The sequence below is a fragment of the Dreissena polymorpha genome, chromosome 13 (genome assembly GCF_020536995.1).
Source record: "Dreissena polymorpha isolate Duluth1 chromosome 13, UMN_Dpol_1.0, whole genome shotgun sequence".
Classification (NCBI taxonomy): Eukaryota; Metazoa; Mollusca; class Bivalvia; order Myida; family Dreissenidae; genus Dreissena; species Dreissena polymorpha.
In genome coordinates, this window is record NC_068367.1 from 61175158 (window position 1) to 61197912 (window position 22755).

At 35.1% G+C, this 22755-nt stretch overlaps 1 protein-coding gene across 1 annotated transcript in view; it reads right to left on the minus strand.

Moving 5' to 3' along the window:
* Positions 1-4485: 4485 nt before the first annotated feature.
* LOC127856605 (sorting nexin-13-like) overlaps positions 4486-22755 on the minus strand; it is a 70342-nt gene continuing 52072 nt past the window's right edge. The window contains exons 20-25 of the mRNA XM_052392914.1: positions 11927-12121; positions 10480-10548; positions 9368-9513; positions 8676-8744; positions 6829-6941; positions 4486-5288 (exon numbers count right to left, since the gene is read on the minus strand). Coding sequence (XP_052248874.1) covers positions 5038-5288; positions 6829-6941; positions 8676-8744; positions 9368-9513; positions 10480-10548; positions 11927-12121 — 843 coding nt within the window. The 3' untranslated portion in view covers positions 4486-5037. The remainder of the gene's footprint in view (positions 5289-6828; positions 6942-8675; positions 8745-9367; positions 9514-10479; positions 10549-11926; positions 12122-22755) is intronic.

Below are 22755 nucleotides of genomic sequence, written 5' to 3' on the forward strand. Positions count from 1 at the left end.
AGTCTGATTTCTGTCAATATTTATTATTTTTTCAATTTTCGAAAAACAATGTAACAACAAAATGTGGTATGTGGTTCGAACCAAAAGCTGTTCATTTCCAAACATACACAATTCAATATACATAGATAAAATACCGACAAATAAAACAACACATACTATTGCAGTCACAACAATGGTTTACCAATAATCAAAATTTAGAAAATATTTAGAAAACAGATTAATACATATTAAGTTTTTTCTATTACACAATACTCAACGTCTATGAAGTAAAAATTTAAAGGAATGAAATTGTAACACTATTATATTTGAAGTTGGTAGATAAAAAATCATGTGCACTTCACAAGTTTTAACTTATACTCATATGTATTTAATAGAAACTACAAATGTACTCAAGCAATAAATTTATGGAAAACAATAAAGTCGCATCAGTTTGTATCCGATTCGTATTCCTTTAAAAACCTTAAAAGTACCATATTTAGCTAGTTTATTTGGATGTTTGACTGTGTTCAAAAGCATTTCAGTCATCATGGCCTTAAGGTAACAGTTTTTTATTATCCTTGGTTAGCTGGTTTACCAGTGATAAATGCTGATACAAATACCAGTAACTGGCAGCTGAATTACTTGAATCTGATGTAGGGGGGGGGGGGGGGGACCATTGAAAGGATTTAATTATGAATCAGTACACAAGTTACATGGCTGGGCTGGGGATCAAACCAGCCAGCAGCAGGGTAATAGTCCAATGCCCTACAAACTGAGCTAGCGACCAAGGTGAAGGACCAAATGCAGTCACAGTTTACTGAAGCTAATCTTTAGGGACTTTAAATGCGTTGGCATAGCAATACACGTAATAAATAAAGCACCCAAATGTGAAATATTGTTTTTTAATAAGTTTAGTCATTTCCAAAAACTCTTTTCTCAGTATGATGTTGCACACAATTACATAATGATTTTACTGAGAAATACAGTTGTAGACTTTGCTGTGTTAAAAGCTCTTTCAATCCGGTGTTTATTTTTCTTGATTAGATTTCAATGAAAAGGACAAGTATAAAAGCTTTATGGTCACACAAAATAGCTCAAAACTGACGTCATAAATATACTTTCAAAAGACTGCCTAAATTGTTAACTTATGATTTTAAATGAGGAAATAATTAACAATAAATCAGAAGGTAAAAGCAAAAAAAATTCAGTAAATAAAAAAAATAAAAAAATAAATTGCACCTATAACCAAAATAAAGGTTGTAATGCTAGTATAATGACAAATTATGTAAATTTAATAGGGATCTTCACCATTATTGATTTCACAAATGTGTAGATATAAATTACATTAATGAATAATTTCGTCTAAATAAGCAATTTCATTACATGTTCCGTTATACAAGTTTGTTGCAAAAAACAACAGGAAACTATTAATCAATTTACAAAAAATACTCATCAGAGGTTCAGTGGATTCAAATTTATTTGTGTGTATTAATTTAACGATTAAATAGATATGTTTTAAACACCCATTCAACTAACACTGTTAACAACACAAATTTAAAAAAATCAACCCTGATAATCATATCTACGTTCCATATGTCCAAAGAAAACATTAACAAGAGCTGTCAGAGGACAGCGTGCTCGACTATTCGAGTGCTTGACAGTATAACGTAAGCCATCATGGAGAGGGGGGGGGGTATAATGTGGGTGTGTGATCATTTAATAGATGATCTTTAACAAGAGCTGTCAGAGGACAGCGCGCTCGACTATTCGAGTGCTTGACAGTATAACGTAAGCCATCATGGGGAAATTGTTCATATTCAATAATTTATTAGATGATCTTTCAAAAATAAAAAAAGGAAAAAAAAAATATAATTATTTTTTATTTTTTTTTGGGGGGGGGGGGGGGGTAGGAGGGTTGAAAGGGGGGTATAATGTGGGGTGTGGTCATTTATTAGACGATCTTTAAAAAAAAGAAGAAAAAATAATAATTGCGGGGGGTATAGTATAATGTGAAGTGTGGTCATTTATAAGATGATCTTTCAAAAATAAAAAAAAGAGAAACAAAAAAAATTTGGGGGGGGGGGGTGGGGGGGGGGGGCAGGGATTCTGGGTTGGGGCGTGGAGTTTTGTTTGGGTGGAATCCATTGTGGTATTCAGGTAAGTGTTGTTTTGTCAAAGTATTAATAAAATCTTATCATAAATAAAGAAGTTATGGCAATTTACGCAAAATGTTCAATTATCTAAGTATAAAAGGGGCCATAATTCTGTCAAAATGCTTGATACAGTTGTCTGCTCTTGTTTATAGGTTGGGGTCATGTTGGTAAACAAGTATGCAAAATATAAAAGCAATATGTCAAGGGACCAAGGAAATATTTGGGGTAGTACGCAAACTTTAACATAGATTTATCAATAATATGCATATTCCAAGTATAAAAGGGGCAATAATTCTGTCAAAATGCTTGATACTGTTGTCTGCTCTTGTTTGTAGGTTGGGGTCATGATGGTGAACAAGTATGCAAAATATGAAAGCAATATGTCAAGGGACACAGGAAATATTTGGGGTAGTACGCAAACTTTAACATAGATTTATCAATAATATGCATATTCTAAGTATAAAACGGGCCATAATTCTGTCAAAATGCTTGATACAGTTGTCTGCTCTTGTTTTTAGGTTATTGTCATGATGGTAAATAAGTATGCAAAATATGAAAGCAATATGTCAAGGGACATTGAAAATATTTGGGGTAGTACGCAAACTTTAACATTTGCACGCAAACCGACACGGGAACGGCAACGCCCAGGTGAGTATGATAGCTCCACTATATATATTTCATATATAATAGTCGAGCTAAAAAATAAGAAAACAAAAAAAAAATTGGGGGGGGGGGGGGGGGGGTGGGGTGGGGGGGTATAATGTGGGTGTGTGATCATTTAATAGATGATCTTTCAAAAATAAGAAAAAAAAAAATTGTGAGGGGGGTTGGGGGGGGAGGGGGTTCTGGGGGGGGGGGGGGGGGGGGGGGGGGGGGGGGGGGGGGGGGGGGGGGCGGGCGTGGGGGATGGTTTGGGTGGAGTGCATTGTGGTATGTAAGGTAAGTGTTGTTTTGTCAAACTTTAACATAGATTTATCAATAATATGCATATTCTAAGTATAAAAGGAGCCATATTTCTGTCAAAATGCTTGATACAGTTGTCTGCTCTTGTTTATATGTTGGGGTCATGTTGGTTAACAAGTATGCAAAATATGAAAGCAATATGTCAATGGACACATGAAATATTTGGGGTAGTACACAAACTTTAACATAGATTTATCAATAATATGCATATTCTAAGTATAAAAGGGGCAATAATTCTGTCAAAATGCTTGATACAGTTGTCTGCTCTTGTTTATAGGTTGGGGTCATGATTGTTAACAAGTATGCAAAATATGAAAGCAATATGTCAAGGGACACAGGAAATATTTGGTGTAGTACGCAAACTTTAACATAGATTTATCAATAATATGCATATTCTAAGTATAAAAGGGGCCATAATTCTGTCAAAATGCTTGATACAGTTGTCTGGTCTTGTTTGTAGGTTGGGGTCATGATGGTAAACAAGTATGCAAAATATGAAAGCAATATGTCAAAGGACATTGAAAATATTTTGGGTAGCACGTAAACTTAAAGATTTGCACGCAAACGGACACGGGAACGACAACGCCGACGCCGGGGTGAGTAGGATAGCTCCACTATATATATATCATATGTAATAGTCGAGCTAAAAATATGTAATTCATGGTCCATAATTATAAACATGGAAATTTTACAGTAAAATTCTGAACAATTCCATCAATAATTTAAACAGAGTATACAAATACTCACTGACAATTCAAATACAAATACATTTAATACAAATCTGGTAGACATTAGCACTTCGAAAAGGAACAACATTTTGTTTGTCCAAAATGTGTATGTTTAATTAGTACGGTCATATAAAAGTAAGACATATTTTGAAAACAGCACGACATTTCAAGCAAGTATTTTGTTTTAATTTGATGTGGTCTTGTGGGGGGGGGGGGCTGTTCACAGACAAAAAATAAAGTATACCTGTTGCGATGAGCACCTACCAAACTCACATGTGTGAGGACCTAGAGTTTAATCCCCTGTGTATTAAGCAACAGTGAAGGCCACTGTATCAGACAAACAGGTAATGCTTAATGCAAAATAATATTGTCTTTAAGTATTAAATGGATATAAAATTTACACCAAATTTTTGCAAAAACAGAAAGTTGAAGTTAACCATATATAAAGAATCTCAAGAAATTCAGCAATATTTACATATTATTTCCATTATTTTCATAAATATCATCATAAAACTTAAGTTTTATGCATGTACAAAATTATGTCACACTTAAGTTTACAAATATCATATTTTTTACAAATATAATGTTATGATGTGTTTATTTTAAAATAGCGTTTAAAATAAAACAAACTTAAAGTTCAAAACACTAAGAATTTCTAGAAATTCAAAAATACATTTTATTCATTTATTCATACATTCATAAAACTTAAATTTCCAGCATTAACAAAAGTTGGTCAAAATACAATTTACAAATATCTTTTTTAATGTAATGTTAAGATGTGTTTATTGTATATGGGGGTTTGGGTAATGATGATTGGAGTGCTGTGTCTCTGTTGAGAAGTATATTTTCTTGGTGCCTGAATGCTTAACTGCAGGTTTCCTCCAGGTTTCAAACTGATTCATGAATAAATACATACTCAACATAAATATCCAGCCAAGAAAGTAAGAACACACCTTGTTAAATGTAAAGTTTACACATATAATCTCAGATTACTTACTGTTTGAATACATCAGTAAAATGGTTACAATATTTCTGTACATCGGAAATTATGTTAAATCTACAACCTGGCATTTGTTGATTATTTAAAAGTACACAAACAACAAAATTAATGCCATTTTGAAATACAATTCAAATACAGTTTCAAATCTTAAACCTGTTCATAAAATAAATAAATAAATAGATACATAGCACACACAGATAAACAAACACTAACATCAGGAAGTTTTCTTGCCAACAGTTGCGGTTTTCACTGGATCTCCATTTTTTCTTGCTTTCAAACGAGCAGACTGTGAATGCATTTTTCGGAACAGTTCCTTGAAGCGGTTTTCAGGAAAAAGTGTTTCAATGACGCCCTCAAGGATTACATATACAAGACGTCTGTTCAGACTGCGATACTGAAACATGTCGAACACTCGACTGGTTCCTATCCGTACTGTATCGCTGCCGAGAAAATGACGAAGTTCATCTGAAATAGGACCAAAGAGTTAATAAACTTAGCATTGCAGCAATATTAGTATTTTTTTATTTGGTGGAGTGTGGTGTTTGTTTGCAAAAGAATTAATTCAGGTTTTCAAAATACTTTTGTTTTTGATATATAACAAAATTAAGACTACTATACTCATTATCATTCATGAAAACATTTACCTCTCATGTTTTTATTCACTACAAAACTAATTGGAAAAAACAAGGCAAAGCACTTTAATTGATTATTAACAACAACGCCGTGGTGTAATGGATATGGTGTCCGCCTAGCGACCGGGAGGTGACAGGTTCGATCCCCACCGTGGGAGCGTTCTTTAGATCTCCCCCAAATACACCAAGTACTGGTTCTAGGCCCAGGAAACGGACTCGAGAGCGTTTATATAAGCCTTAGGCTTTCGATGCAATCGAGCTAAAATAAATAGGTTTAAACTAACAACAACTGGACTGTAATGGACTTTCATTTTTAGACATGACAGGCCATGTGTACCGAACGGACTCACTTGAAATGTATTCTATGTTAAAATTTGACATGGAAAAGTTCCAAACCCTGGTGCCTCCAAAACAAATTCAAACTTGTGTAAAAAAGCTTCTTTAATGTGTTTGGATATTAAATTTTATTTAACATTAATGGTATTATACAGCTTTCAATTTAAGTATGCATACTTTCCCTGAGTAAGGAGAGTATGTCAGTAATTTACAATTTCTCTGTTTGAATCATATGATAGGAGAGTGTTAGAATAAATTATTTCATGACCAATGCCGGTTCAATACATGTGGCTGTGCCAGGATGTCATCTCACAAATGCAGCTAGCCATTTATCTCACAAACAGAGTTAGCCATGGGTACAAGATCAATGTACCTGGAAGTATCTCACACACAGAGATAGCCATGGGTAAAAGATCAATGTACCTTCAATGATCTCACAAACAAAGCTAGCCATGGGTACAGGGTCAATGTACCATCAATGATCTCACAAACAGAGCTAGCCATGAGAACAGGGTCAATGTACCTTCAATGATCTCACAAACAGAGCTAGCCATGGGTACAGGGTCAATGTACCTTCAATGATCTCACAAACAGAGCTAGCCATGGGTACAGGGTCAATGTACCTGAATTGATCTCACAAACAGAGCTAGCCATGGGTACAGGATCAATGTACCTGAATTGATCTCACAAACAGAGCTAGCCATGGGTACATGGTCAAAGTACCTGAATTGATCTCATAAACAGAGCTAGCCATGGGTACAGGATCAATGTACCTGAATTGATCTCACAAACAGAGCTAGCCATGGGTACAGGGTCAATGTACCTGAATTGATCTCACAAACAGAGCTAGCCATGCTTTTATCAATAGGCTTCTTCCTTAACACTTTTATTAATGTTTCAAACTGACAGTTACTTAAGCTCCGAATTAATAATCATAAAACATAAACACAGATATTAATTTATTGTTTTGTAATTTAAAATTGAAATGGTAAAATTTTAACTAAAAATTGCAGTGAACATATACAAGATAACTGTACCTGGGATACTGCCAAGCATTTTGGCCTTACAGACCACCCTGGTCCTCATTTTGATGTTGTTGTCCCGTGCTGCTCGTGGCTCAGCCAGCACACCCTCTGGCCAAAAAGTGTCCCTGTAAGGAGTGAAAAATATCCCTGTAAGGAGTGAAAAGTATCCCTGTAAGGAGTGAAAAGTTTCACTGTAAGGAGTGAAAAGGATCACTGTAAGGAGTGAAAAGTTACACTGTAAGGAGTGAAAAGTATCCCTGTAAGGAGTGAAAAGTTTTACTGTAAGGAGTGAAAAGGATCACTGTAAGGAGTGAAAAGTATCCCTGTAAGGTGTGAAAAGTTTCCCTGTACGGAGTGAAAAGTATCCCTGTAAGGAGTGAAAAGTATCCCTGTAAGGCGTGAAAAGTACCCCTGTAAGGAGTGAAAAATATCCCTGTAAGTAGTGAAAAGTATTCATGTAAGGAGTGAAAAGTACCCGTGTAAGGAGTGAAAAGTATCCATGTAAGGAGTGAGAAGTACCCTGTAAGGCATGATACATATCCTTGTAAGGAGTGAAAAGTATCACTGTAAGGAGTGAAAAGTATCACTGTAAAGTGTGAAACGTACCCCTGTAAGGAGTGAAAAGTATCCCTGTAAGGAGTGAAAAGTACCCTGTAAGGCATGATAAGTATCTTTGTAAGGAGTGAAAAGTATCCCTGTATGGAGTGAAAAGTATCTCTGTACGGAGTGAAAAGTATTCATGAAAGAAGTGAAAGTATCCCTGTAAGGAGTAAAACGTATCCCTGTAAGGAGTGAAAAGTATCCCTGTAAGGAGTGCAAAATATCCCTGTAAGGAGTGAAAAATATCCCTGTAAGGAGTGAAAAGTATCCCTGTAAGGAGTGAAAAGTATTAATGTAAGGAGTAAAAAGTATCCTTGTAAGGAGTGAAAAGTACCACTGTAAGGAGTTAAAAGTATTACTGTAAGGAGTGAAAAGAATCCCTGTAAGGAGTGAAAAGTATCATTGTAAGGAGTGAAAAGTATCCCGTTAAGGATTGAAAAGTATCCCTGTAAGGTGTGAAAAGTATCCCTGTAAGGAGTGAAAAGTATTAATGTAAGGAGTAAAAAGGTTTTGTAGAAAAAACACAGTCATCTCAAATGTGTTAAACCAACCTCCCCACCCCTCCTCCTCCTCCCCCACACATATATAGTAAATTTGGACGTAAGTCTTATGCACATACTGGTTATGTTTTTGCATCATATGAAAATAAATTACAGAATTAATAACAATTTTCAGTCACTTTTAGTTTTCAGACACCTACATTTTTAGCCAAATTAATATTTGTTTGTGACTTATTTTTTCCGACAACAAAACAGATTTTCCTATAATAAATTATTCTCATTTGTTTACACTTTTTTTTTATCAGATTACACACAATACTAAATAATAGCAGTTTCTCACAGGTCTTATGAGAATTCATAAGCCACAGTCTTCTACAATCATGCACATTGGTCTAAGGAAAAACCAAATAAATATGCATTGTTGCATTAATTGTCGATAATGTACATGTATCATATTTCTAATAGGGTAACAATCATCAAGAAATGTCAACAAAAAAACAAATACATTGTATTTGTGTTGTTGAAATTACATCTGCATAATGGCAGAGAGGACTGTGTTGGTTTCCAACTCCCAAAATATTAACAAATTATTCCAAGGAGACCAAGAACGGGTTCTTCCAAGGTTTCAGACTCAAGAGTCTCTGTATACGCATAAGTATTTTGATACCATGAAGCTAACAAAGGCATACACAACAGAAATGTGTGGGCCGACTATTTCACTGTATGTTTTTGCTACAAATAAATGCACCATTAAATTACCGAAAGGCCTTGATGTATTCTGCTACTTGTTCCGCTGAGGTCATGAAGTCTACATGTTCAACAATCTTCCTGTAAAACATAACACAAGCACATCACCACAAAGCAAAACTTGTACGATTTACAATTAGAAGTTTTTGTAAATAGCTTTTCTGTCTTACACCTTTCTTTTACTTGTGAATTATATAAATCCGACCACTTTTAGATGTCTTCTTTAAGATCTTATTAAGAAAAGCACTGGCAAAATTAAAAGTTCACAAAAATAAGCCTTGGTTCAAAATCTATCTTGTGTGTAGTTTCATGTAAAGTTAGCACGCTCAAAGTTACATAAGTAATGAAAATATACAGCATAAAATATCCATTTTTTTAAATCAAGTGTACTTGAAAATCAGCTACTTTTTAGAGTCCCCTGCAGTGTTGAAACATAAGGTGTTTAATAAATGTAATTGTCTAAAGATTAAAAAAAAAAATTGTAAAAATATTATTTTTGTTTACCCCAAAAAAACTTTACAAATAAGACAGTTATACTTCCCTCACAAGCTACATGATTTTTTTTTACTTTTCACACATGGGATCCCTATCATGAATGTAATAAAGAATTAAATCCAGGAAAAGCGAGCCTCTTTACTTGTTCATAAATTCTCAAGGTATGGCTTTAATATAGAAATAACTCCAGACAAAGCGAGTCTCTTTACTTGTTCATACGGTCCCCCAGGATGGCTTTAATGAGTTGCTTCAACACTCTCGCAATCTGCCGTCGCAGCCACTGATTTTTGTGTCGAAGGTCAAACACCTCGTCCATCAGTAGCAGCATGATACGCAGTGGAATGTTCTCATTTAACTGGAAAGGAAATGGTACCCATTTGAATGTTCTAATTTAATTGAAAGTGAAATGATACGCAGTGGAATGTTCTCATTTAACTGGAAAGGTAACGGTACCCATTTGAATGTTCTAATTTAATTGAAAATGAAATGATACGCAGTGGAATGTTCTCATTTAACTGGAAAGGAAATGGTACCCATTTGAATGTTCTAATTTAATTGAAAGTGAAACGATATGCAGTGGAATGTTCTAATTTAACTGGAAAGGTAACGGTACCCATTTGAATGTTCTAATTTAATTGAAAGTGAAACGATACGCAGTGGAATGTTCTAATTTAACTGGAAAGGTAACGGTACCCATTTGAATGTTCTAATTTAATTGAAAGTGAAACGATACGCAGTGGAATGTTCTAATTTAACTGGAAAGGTAACGGTACCAATTTGAATGTTCTAATTTAATTGAAAGTGAAACGATACGCAGTGGAATGTTCTAATTTAACTGAATGCATCATAAAACCAGTCCCTTAACCAAGCAAAATTAAAGGAACTTTCCTGACAGCAAACAAAGCAAGCCACTTAATTACCAATATTCCCTATTTTCATGCACCAAGGTTGAATACCATAGTTACCAATATTTTCCCATTTTCATGCAAACAGTTTTAGCCACTTAGTTACCAATATTTTTCTATTTTCATTCACAAAGTATAGGCCACTTAGTGACCAATATTTTTCTATTTTCTAGCACTAAGTGAGAGCCAATTAGTTAACAATACCCCCCTTTTTCCATTCATCAAGTGTCAGCCACTTAGTTGCTAATATTTTCCTATTTTGATACACACAGTCTGAGCAACTTCGTAACTGATATTTCCATATTTTTATGCACCAAGTGGTAGCCCCTTAGTTACCAATATTTCCCTATTTTCAATATCACACACATTTCTGAGCCACTTATTTCCAATATTTCAATATTTTCAATATCATATACCTCTGGATCCAACCCAGCCCCAACTTTGGTCCCTTGTGCTGCTGATCCTGAACTCCTGCTGAATGAGTCCTGCAACAGTAATTTTCATTTTGTAATTTGGGAGTCAGCAATACATGTATGTTTGTTTCTAGTAACATTTCCCGCCAAACATGGCACTGCGACAGAAATTGACAGACATTTATTGGGAAAATGATCAAGTTGAATATCAAATTTAAAACATATCAATAATACCAGGTATAATTAACCTATTTTTCTCCAAAATAATGGTTCCACGTGATAACAAAGATGGCCACATACATGGCTGCAAGTTGTTTTTGTGTTGTTGTTTTTTCAACTTTAATCTAAATTACAAAAGGTCTACAAACCCAATTCCAGCCCCACACATTTTAGATACTCTAACAGCGGACCTTTCTTTGTTTCGACCACCATGCAACCCACATGGTTTAGACACCAATATGATCCCCTAAGTTTTGAGAGCCACTTCCCCTTTAAAGTATTCACACCTACTTCTCCCGCTTACTTTGGATATCCATATGCCCAAAGTAGTCCCAACACCCAATATTAATGTTACAACTCTCACAATTTACCTACAATTAACATTTTGGTCTAAATAATGATCCTGTGGAATCGTATGAGAGTTCTAGTTCTAGTTAACTGTGACAATCTTGGTGGCCCATTTGCCTATAAAAAATATTAACCCACTTACCCTTGTTAAGTTCTACACTAATTAATCTCTCTCTATTTTTAATTTCTGACACCAACCTACACCTTTCAAGTAAGGTTCAAAATCCACTCACCATCCCCACTAAGTTTTTTATTACAAATCATGCATAAATAAACTTCTATAACCACTCGACCCTCTAAGTTTCAATAGCATCTTACCCCTCAAAGTTCCAATACACCCCTATTAGTTTTGATACATACTTAAACTACACAATTTCTGCGGTATACTCACTCACCTCTATGAGTTTCAAAACCCACTCCCCCCACTATCTTTTAATATTCACATTATCTAAGTTTTGATTCCCACTTAGCCCACTAAGTTTTGTTACCCCCTTACCCCCTCTCGCCCTTTCATTATGTACCTGCTTATCCCCCTTTTCCCCCTAAGTGTATATACCCCTACCACATAAGTTTCATCACTAAGGTATCCCCACTTAGTTTCAAAACCCACTTACCCATTTCTAACTTTCAAAACCCATTCACCCACTAAATTTCAACACCACTCACTCCCAAGTTTTGATACCCACTCAGCCCAATAAGTTTCTTAACCCCATTATGCCTCTTAATTTGGACATCCTATTACCCATCGCTATAAATATTAACCCACTCCACTTCCAAATGTAACAATTAACCCACTCATATCTCTATCCTTTTATCTTCTGAAACCCCTAACCCCTCTTAATTTTGACAACCAATTACCCTCTAAATTCTTGCACACACTTACACCTCTAAGTTTCGACACCCCATCGTTAGAGATGGTTTTCACTGCGTTTCCGACAGTCTTAAGAGGGTTGACTATGGTGTCCATTTTCCGCGCCAATTCACTCTTGTGTCTCTCCCAAATACCGGGCGCTAGAAACTTCATCACAAACTGCTGAACGCCAGGATGCTTCTCCCACACCTCTGCAGATAGCAGGCCCTGCAAAAGTGGAGGTGGGGGCCAATTTAGACTACTGGGGCATCATTTGAACAAACTTGGTAGAGGACAATCACATCATGTTACATGCCAAATACAAAACCTCTGGCTCTTGCCATTTCAAAAGAAATTGTTCCAAGTTTTCAATATATACATATAAGGGAGACAAAATAGTCACAGGGTGTGATTTGTATCAATCTTGATAGAAGGCCGCCACACTATATTAAATGCTATATATTACACCCCTGAGCCTTGTTGTTTAAGAGAAAATTTCAAGGTCATTTTACAAAGTCTATTTTTAGTTGTTCGCTTGCAGACAACTAAGGTTAGTGGTATGTGTTTCAAGTCAGTCTTCTCTTAACTACGCTAAGAACTATAAAAACCGCATCTGCCTGCTTATACTTCACCACGGGTACACTGCAGACAGTGTGTGTATGTTATTAATAGTCTTTAACAGCTTGTGCGACCACATTGGCCAGTTTGTCATTGAAATCTGGCTTCTTTCAGGGAAAACTGGGCTTTATGCATGTCAAATAAGTGGTGTCCGAGATTAGCCTGTGTAAACTGATTAGCCTGTGCAATGCGCACAAGCTAATCAATGATGACACTTTCTGATTTTCGTTTAAAGAGAGTCTTTGGTACTGGGATGCAGATTTTTTTTTTCATTCAAAATCGGGTCCAATGGAAAAAAAGTATATATTTTATATAAAAAAAACACTGGGATGACAATTAATGCACATGCATTATTAAGCCCTGTTTTCGCAAAATGAAGCTTAAATTACCTTTTCTATTAATGATTTGAACAAAAAAATATACATGATAATTACTTTAAAGTAAGCTCGCTGACAAGGCAAATAAACAAAATCACTTTTAAATCAAATGAACATCCAATGAGTTCTAAACTTTTACCTTGTGGCATTTTTTACTATATATTTTTCCTAAATGGGAGCTAAAAATTCCCAATTTAAAAGATATATATATATTTTTTAAATCTAATTATTTTGTTCATCTCCCATCCATATAAGATCAACCGTAGTAAATATAATACTGGACACATTTGTATCCTCAATTTTGAAGCATTTTTTAGCAAAACAACAACAACACTTATTCCCAATTTTAGTCAACGCGCTGCAAATTTTCTCGATCCAAAGGTTGAGGACCATGAGACAATGTTACACCCCAAATATAAACGCCCTATTTTCTGTGACAATTTTAGAAGTTTTCATAGTTTAAGTCTTTTTTATAGCTCAGGGGACCTACATACGCCATGGACCAGAGCAATAAGGACAATTTTAAAGGAGAGTCACCCAAGGATCCTCTTCTTAAGTTTGATTCAAATTGTCCATGATGTTCAGGAGCAGAGGTCATTTGAAGAAAAAGATAACACACACATTTACACCTTTTACTGATCATGGCCAACATGATATCCTTCAAATAAACCATGAGCACAATGTGATTATGGACAACTTGGTATCCTAAAAACAAACCATGAGCACAATGTGATTATGGACAACTTGGTATCCTAAAAACAAACCATGAGCACAGTGTGATTATGGACAACTTGGTATCCTAAAAACAAACCATGAGCACAGTGTGATTATGGACAACTTGGTAGCCTAAAAACAAACCATGAGCACAATGTGATTACGGAGAACTTGGTAGCCTAAAACAAACCATAAGCACAATGTGATTATGGACAACTTGGTATCCTAAAAACAAAACATAAGCACAATGTGATTATGGACAACTTGGTATCCTAAAAACAAAACATAAGCCCAATAAGCTCTGGTGAGCTAATAACTATTATCTTTTGTCATTTGTCAAAAATATCCCATACATATCTGTAGATGAATAGATTATTGGTTAGGCTCTTCAAATTCAACAGCATATACAAAGATTTCTTTAATTTAAACCATATCCTACTGTAAATAGTTTGTGGTATTTGCCAATAATCAATTGGTTATATGATCTGGGTATTTGTAACAAATAATACAGGACGCATTATACAATCACATGACCGGATATCACCTGACATTAGTTACTAAGATTCAACTTTAATGTTTTAGGTAACAACCAACTGAATGATCTATAACAACGGTAGTTGTTATGTGTTGTGTATGGTCGAAGGATGTATTTCAGAGCAATGTTCTTTCAGATTTTGATTGTTGGTTTAATTTGGATGTAACTACTTCTTAAACTTGGTTGTGAGAGGTAGAAGAGGAAGCTGGACTGCAACGCCAAAGTGAAACAGATTTATTCAAATTAGTTATGCAGTAAAGATTTACTGTCTGCATCACCTTATATACTAGTTGAGTGTTTGAAAGGATTATTTGGCGTTACCAGGTGGTTATAGAAAACCAATATAAAAAACATTTGTTGCCAAATCAAATCAACAATAAACAACACTATTATAATGAAATCTTGATTAAGAAGCGATAGATATTGCATCATTAAGATGTTTGTTGATTGGCAAGGAATGCTGTACCAAGACAATGACGAAAGCTATAAAAGACAAACTTGATAAAACAACCAATAATCTGATATCAAGTAAGACGCATTATAACAGTTTTATTAGTTCAGATAAGTCCTTATTAAAAATGTCTTTGTACATGGATACAAAATCAAGCTGTGAAATTCAAGATTTCATAACAATTATTGATACAATTAGAAAACTGTAAAATAAGTAATACAATGGGGATCATACCGTCACATTTTGTTAAGACTGATGAGGGCCCAAGAGTTAAACAAATAGGGAACATAGTGACAAATCTTCCTGTTAAGACTGCTGACAGCTCAATAGTTAAACAAATAACTACAAATTCTAGTAAAACAAATGTGAACTTATAGACAAAGCCCTATCATAAGACTGGCAAGAGACCGATAACGCCTTCAACTTCGTCTTCAAATTCAGATAGTTCCATTAATAAAGGATCAGAATCATTCTTTGACTTTTCTTGTGAAACCTGTCAGAGTCATGACAGAAACAAAGAGGCTGAATTTTACTGTGAGGAATGTTCTCAATTTTACTGTACCAAATGTGTGAAGCATCACAACTATCTTTACAAGAAACATGCAATGTTGGGCAAGAAAAACATCAGCCAGTGGCCTGTGACTAGTGTGGATGGACGTGAGAAATGTCAGGATCACAAGAAAGAAAAACTGACAGGATTCTGTGAGGACCACAGTCAGCTGATATGTCAAGTCTGCCATGTTCATAATCATCAGTAAGTATGAGTTCACTTGTTATCAAGATATTGTTTGCACATGTCTAAACTAACTTATTACAATCCTTCATATCTTTCACAATACAAATTACAAAGAAGGGTTCTTAGGGAGCTAGGATGCTCACCAGGTACTTTTTTATATTTTAATTAAACTTTAATTTGTTATCTTCCTTAATTGAAATCAGAAATTCACAAAACATGCTTGATAACAAAAGCCCTAGGTCCCTCACCTCAAATTTAGGCATCATACTTAGGCAAAACAAGAGATGTGTTTGTCAGAAACAAAATGCCCCCTATTGCGCCGCTTTGAAATAAATTTTCAATATATCATAATTATGGCAGGTTTAGAAATTATCTCCCTTTTAAAGCTCATTACTTACCTTGGATTGTATTTTTTTACTTTTGACCTTGAAGGATGACCTTGACCTTTCACCACTCAAAATGTGCAGCTTCATGAGATACACATGCATGCCAAATATCAAGTTGCTATCTTCAATATTCAAAAAGTTATGACCAAACTTTAACCCTGCTGAAATTATGAAGGTTATATAAATTTTAGAAAAGTGTTTGCACTCTCTATCATCTATATACAACTTCTGACCGAATTTGGTGAAGATCGGATGAAAACTACTTCAACTAGAGAGCGGACACCATACTAAATCCTTGAAATGCACTAAGTGACCCCCTGACCTATTTTTGACCCCGCATGACCCATATTCGAACTTGACCTAGTTATTGTCTTGATACATTTTCTGACCAAGTTTGGTAACGATCAGATGAAAACTACTTCAATAAGAGAGCGGACACCATGCTAAATCCTTGAAATGCACTAAGTGACCCCGTGACCTAGTTTTTGACCCGGCATTACCCATACTCAAACTTGACCTAGATATTGTCTAGATACAACTTCTGACCAAGTTTGGTAAGGATTGAATGAAAACTATTAGAAACAGAGAGTGGACACGAAAAGTGTGACAGACTGACATATTGACAGACAGACTGACAGACAGACAGTGCGAAAACTATATACCCCCTTTCCTTCGAAAGGAGGCATAAAAATGTGGCATCTAGAGTAGTTACAATGTTTTTCTAACTGGTTTCCTTCTTCTTAGATGCTCATTCAAATGCAGTCAAGATATTGTAATGATTAAAATTCTGACAAAGTTCCATCAAGATTGGAAGACATATTTTTTAACGTGCATGACTCAGATTCTCAGAACTCGGCCTAGATATTGTTAAGATAAACATTCTGACCAAGTATTGAATGTGACCTATTGAGTGGTAGAAAGTTTTATCTTATATTTGACCAGGTGACCTTGTTTTTGAAGGTGCATGACCCAGATTAAAACTGAACCTATTTATTGTCAAGATAAATATTCTGACCAAGTTTCACCATTGAGTAATAAATGTGGCCTCTAAAGGGGTAACAAGGTTTTAGAAGATTTTACCTGGTAGCCTAGTTTTTGGACACATTTGAACCAGATTCAAACTAAGCCGAGATATTGCTTAGATAAACATTAATAATAAATTTCGCTCAGATTGAGTCATAAATGTGGACTCTTAAGTGGCAGCAAGGTTTTTCTAACATTCAACCTGGAGATGAACCAGACTCAAATTCAGCAGAGATATTGTTTCAATAAATATATTCTGACCAAAGTTCAGCTTGATTGGATAAAAAATTTGGAGTGATAACGAGCTAAAGTTGAAGACACACATGGTACATTGCATGATGCAGTAAGCAAGACATATGGTGATCATTATAGCTCACCTTGAGTACTTTCTGCTCAGCAGAGCTAAAAATTAAGTGAGAGTTAAAAATAATTTTCCCTTTTTAACTTGTACAACATTTTCCTGGTTCTCAAGTTACAAGGTTTAAGAAGGTTATACAACTGAATGAAGGCTATACAACATTTTCCTGGATCTCGAATAAATACAGATAAATTAGAAAACTTAAGAAATGACCTCACACCAATTTAGATGATTGTACGTCAAAGAGTTCTCTAGATATCATGCACAATCAAATTTCTCGATACAAACTGAGGTGATGGTGATCTTTGACCACTTGACATCAAAATAAAAATGGGTGTAATTTCCACAAATGTAATCACTATACCAATTACCATGATTGCAGGTAAAAGTGTTCATAAAATTAAGTTCTGAAACTAAATTCTTGGTCAAAACTGATGTTACCATGACCTTTAACCTTGTGAAATGAATATCATTTTGTGTCTTTCCTTTCATTCTAGTAACCAGTACACAAAATGTGTATTATCATGGTTCAAAGGGTTCTAAAGATATTGTTTGGAAACCAATGTGCAATAAACCAAGCAACTTGGATCTTGAAGTTTGACATGTTGATCTCACAACTAATATGCATCTCCAAAAAACCATCACTTGAAAAAGACTGACCAACAGACTGACTAACCTATATACATACCACACAACGTGCACATTTCAAAGCAACATATCCCTGCTTTTTCAAGGATGGAAATACATATTAATCTCTATGACCACTTGTGATTTATAATCGATTATACACAAACTAACCAATATCATCTGTATAATGGTGTGTCAGAAAAATATCATTTAGTACTATGTGTCCTTCCGGTCTTATGAACGAATCAAATATTTATTTTGGAAGTTCAATTAACTTTCTTAAGTTTAAACAAGAGCACCGCATAGCAGGTGCCAACGCTCAGGTGTGGGTGCAGTTTTGAATAAATGAAAGCTTGTCAGAAGAATATTAGAGGTCACAGTGACCTTGACCTTTGACCTAGTGACCCAAAAATGGGTGTGGCATGTAGAACTCATCAAGGTGCAGCTACATATTTTGTTTTAATGTTGTAGGTGGAAGCACTTTGATTTTAGAGCCAATGTTAAGGTTTTAGCACGACACAGACAGCGGACGAGCTGGCTATGACAATAACTCGGGTTTTCTCCGAAAACAGCGGAGCTAAAAATCTGACAAATTTTAGTTTATTAAGTTTGTTTTTTAAGATATTTGATGTTACAAAATAATATATTAAAAATAAAATGTACATCTAAGAATATTTACAGCCATTGGCAAAACCCATGCATGATGTAAATGGATGTGGTTTTGTTTTTGCAGGAAATGCAGTAAAGTGCTACTTATAGCTGACAAAGTGAAAGACCTCCATCAAAAAGGAGACTTCAAGCAGTTGTCAGTGACTGTTGATACACAAAACCATCAGTTGATACAAAAGAAAGACAAGTTAGAAAAAAATATGAAGTCTCTTCAGAAATCTTACAAGAAAATTATGAAAGAGATAAATACTTTACGAAAGAAAATCAATGATTCCTTGGATCAACTGGAGAAGAATACCAAGAAGGAGTTGGACTCATTGTTGGCCGCCATGAGGACAGCAATTCAAACTGACATAGAGAGCTGCACGGCAATCAAACAAATAACGTGTGTTAAAGAAGATTGGCTGAGAAGAGAAGAACGAAGTCAAACATTAACTTTAATTAAGTATAGAAAATGCCTTGACCAGTCCCTCAAGGTAGAGGCATCTTTACAAGATATGACAGCAAAGAATAAGAGAACACTGACATTTAATCCTAATACAACCATCCAACAAACCCTGTCCACTCTCTCAGGTTTGGGAAAAATACTGATCACTGTGAAACAATCACAACTAGCTGAAAGCAAAACCCAGACCTTAGTTACCACACAAAATAAATCTGAAGCATCCAGCCAGTCTGCCTCTGGAAACAAAACAAGTGATCTGACAAAGTCAGGCCAGGTGTCTAATCCAGAAAAACACCAGCTGGTCCAAGAATATCACCTTGGTCCACTAAGCAACCCTGAACCTATCATAAAAGTGAAGAGTAGTGAGAGGCCTAGAGTGATAGTGAAGACTATCAATGATAAAAACACATGCAGAATAACTGGTATTTGTGAAACAGCTTCTGGAGAACTCCTCATCACAGACCAGGACAACCGTAAATTGAAGCTCCTGGATTGGAGATACAAGGAGTTGGCCCAATATGACTTGCCTGATGAACCATGGTCCCTGTGCAGCATTGACTCCAGTCTGGTGGCGGTTACTGTGAAGAACAATCAGGTCCATTTTATCAGAGTGATCAATGATCTGTTGACAAATGACAGGATACTGGAGCTCCAACATAATTGCTTGGGTATTGCCCATCAGCATGGTAACCTGTACATTACAGATGGTAATGCTCTGTATCTCTATACTCTGGATGGAAGACTGGTGAGGGAGATGTATATGGATACATCAGGATTGAATACAGGTAATAATTATTCCTATCATTATTCTTATGTTCAAAACTTGTTAAACCATGCTTCTACTGTCACTGAAATCAAGTTTCACATACTATTAATCCCATTAAACAAACATATGTTTTGTAAATAATGATCTAAACATCTTGAACCAAATTTAATTATGTATTTTTAATGCATATTCCCTAATACGATGTTTTGCAAACTAAGGACATATTTTTATAATACATGTATAATTATGTATTAAATTTAGACAATTACATCTTTGATAATTATTCCACCAAGTCAAACTATTAACCTACGTAAATAAACCTATGTAAACCTAAATAAAAGAATCACATCATATCACATCCACAATACAGCTGTTCTTTATAGTTGGATTACTGTACTTTATGTTTAATAATCATAATAATTATTGTATAAAGTGTTTTAGGTATATACTAAATAAAATAATAAAAATTTGACTTAATTTTATTACAAGAACATTAGACTTGCTACTTTTTATATCACACCTTTCATTTCCACATAACAACATCTTACCATCACTGTCTTCTATACCACAGTTACCACATGTGCAGTGAGTCCAGATGGAGACAGGATATATGTGGTCAACAAGGCCAATAAACAGCTGGTCACACTGTCCGGGGATGGAACAGTGATCTCCACCCTGACTGTTTATGCACTGAGCTTACGTGTAGTACTACCAGGTCTTCATGTGACTGATTCAGGACAAGTTCTGCTGTGTGAATACTCTAAAGACACAATTGTCCAGGTGGACAGGGATGGGAGACAGAGACTGGCAGAGGTGGTCACAAAGAATGGTGATGTGTCTAACCCTTTGTCTGTCTACTACAGAAAAAGCACAGGCTCAATCATTGTTGGAATGAAGAACAATGCAATTACAGTGTTTGAGAAACAGTGGGTGTTGGAGTAGGATTACAGTCATTTATAATAATGTGCACATTCATGTAAACAGTTGTCATTTAAAACAGTGTTACAGTTTTGTTTACAATTTATATGAGACACACTGACTGTTGGAATAAGACATATTCAATATTCCTTGTATAAAAATATAACAAATATCCCATGAAACATGTCTTTACCAAATAATTATCAGTGAGCAATTTAAATATGCTCAACTATCTTTAGCAAAATCAACAAAACATAAGTTTACTTGAAACTAGGTTTGAAAGGATTGTAAACAAGTGATGTGTTTGTGAAACACTATGTCCCCATATATTTGACCTTTGACCTTGAATGATGACCTTGACCTTTCACCACTCACAATGTGCAGCTCCATTAGATACACATGCATGCCAAATATCAAGCTGCTATCTTCAATACTGCAAAAGTGTACATTAAATTAGCTAGTTTGACCCATATATTTGACCTTTGACCTTAAAGGATGACCTTGACCTTTCACCACTCAAAATGTGCAGCTCTATGAGATACACATGCATGCCAAATATGAAGTTGCTATCTTCAATATTGCAAAAGTAATTGCAAATGTTAAAATTTGCACAAACAAACACACAAACCAACAAACCAACAGACAGGGCAAAAACAATATGTCCCTCACTATCATACATGCCATAATTTTTCAGACCAATTCCGGGACATTGAGTTAAATTGTCCGGGACTTTTGCCGATTTTCCGGGACATGTATAAAATGTAGCGATATTTATAGACATATGCATTTTTGGTACGTTTTTTTTTTGTTTCGCATCGTTAATTGCAAAAGTTCCAAAGCCTATCCGAAATACACTTGATCTATTAACGTCAAATTAAACATTACTACTTCCGTTACTAGATACAAGCCACGTGTTTTCAGTGTAAATGTTCTAAACATAGATGGTGACGTCACTGCGTTATTGTTATTAAGACCGGTGTGAAACGCGTAGTTGTTGATACGCAGTTATTCATTTATAACATTTATATAATAAAAAATACAACAATACAGTACCGTTAGATTGTAAACTCAAATCAATTCACAATACATACAACCAATCACAATAAAGCAAATACAACAAAACTGTTTTTTTTCTAAACTTCTTTGTCGGTTAAACGTGCGAACATAAACTGCTTTTAATTTTTTACTCAGAGATGTTGGACTTCAGATGTGTGAACAACTATCATTTGCCCTTACGCAGCGTGAAATAATGACGTAGTAGATTTAAGTCAATTAACAACCACATTAAACAATGCCGCCTTTTCGGTTTGACCGCAAACGTGAGACAATCGATATGATAACAGGACCCCTGTTAATTGATCAATTTGACACGTAGCGTAGTCTGCCTATTCGGGTAGGCATTGTCATGGAGACGCTGCAGATATACACAGATTCGAAGTGCAGTTAAGCCTAAGATAAGGTACATGTATATATGGATTTTGTAAATTCCGGGACATTTGACAGATTTCCGGGACAGCGGGACAAGTTTTTCATTTCCGGGACTGTCCCGGACAATCCGGGACGTATGGCATGTATGCTCACTATAGTGGTGGGGGCATAAAAAATTAAAGAACAATGTATTAAAATGATTTTGTTTGAGGATTAGTTTACTTATTGTTGATAAATATCTTATGATATTGTTCATGATATGCATGTGTTTACTATTTTCATAAACTTATATTTATGTGAGTATAATATCAAACACTAATTATACTTGTTCAAATGTCACATGAAGTTAATACAAAATGAACCAGTTATGTGAAGATTTAAGCATTTGAATTCTAAGAATAGCCTGATCCGCAAGTCCAAAATCAACATTGAAATAAGCAGCTTACCAAATGTTTACTTTAACCTTACCCAGAACAAACTAATGACCAAACCTTTTCAAGGCATCCTGAGCAAATCCATGAGACATTACTCTACCTTATATTTAGGAACTAACAAGGTAAACTTGTACTTTCAATGTCCTGATCGAAATAGCTCCCCTACCCCTGCATTTATACATGTAGTTCAGTTTTAAGAACTTGTTTGATGCAAGCTCCCTACCTAAGAAGTTTCATCTGCAAACATAATATTATGGTCACCATATACCCTATGTTGTAATGTTTAGTATAGGAACATTTTTATGCCATCTGGTCATGGTGGACGTAATTTATCAGAACAGGATATTATGTTGTCATCATTTCATATTACAAATTAG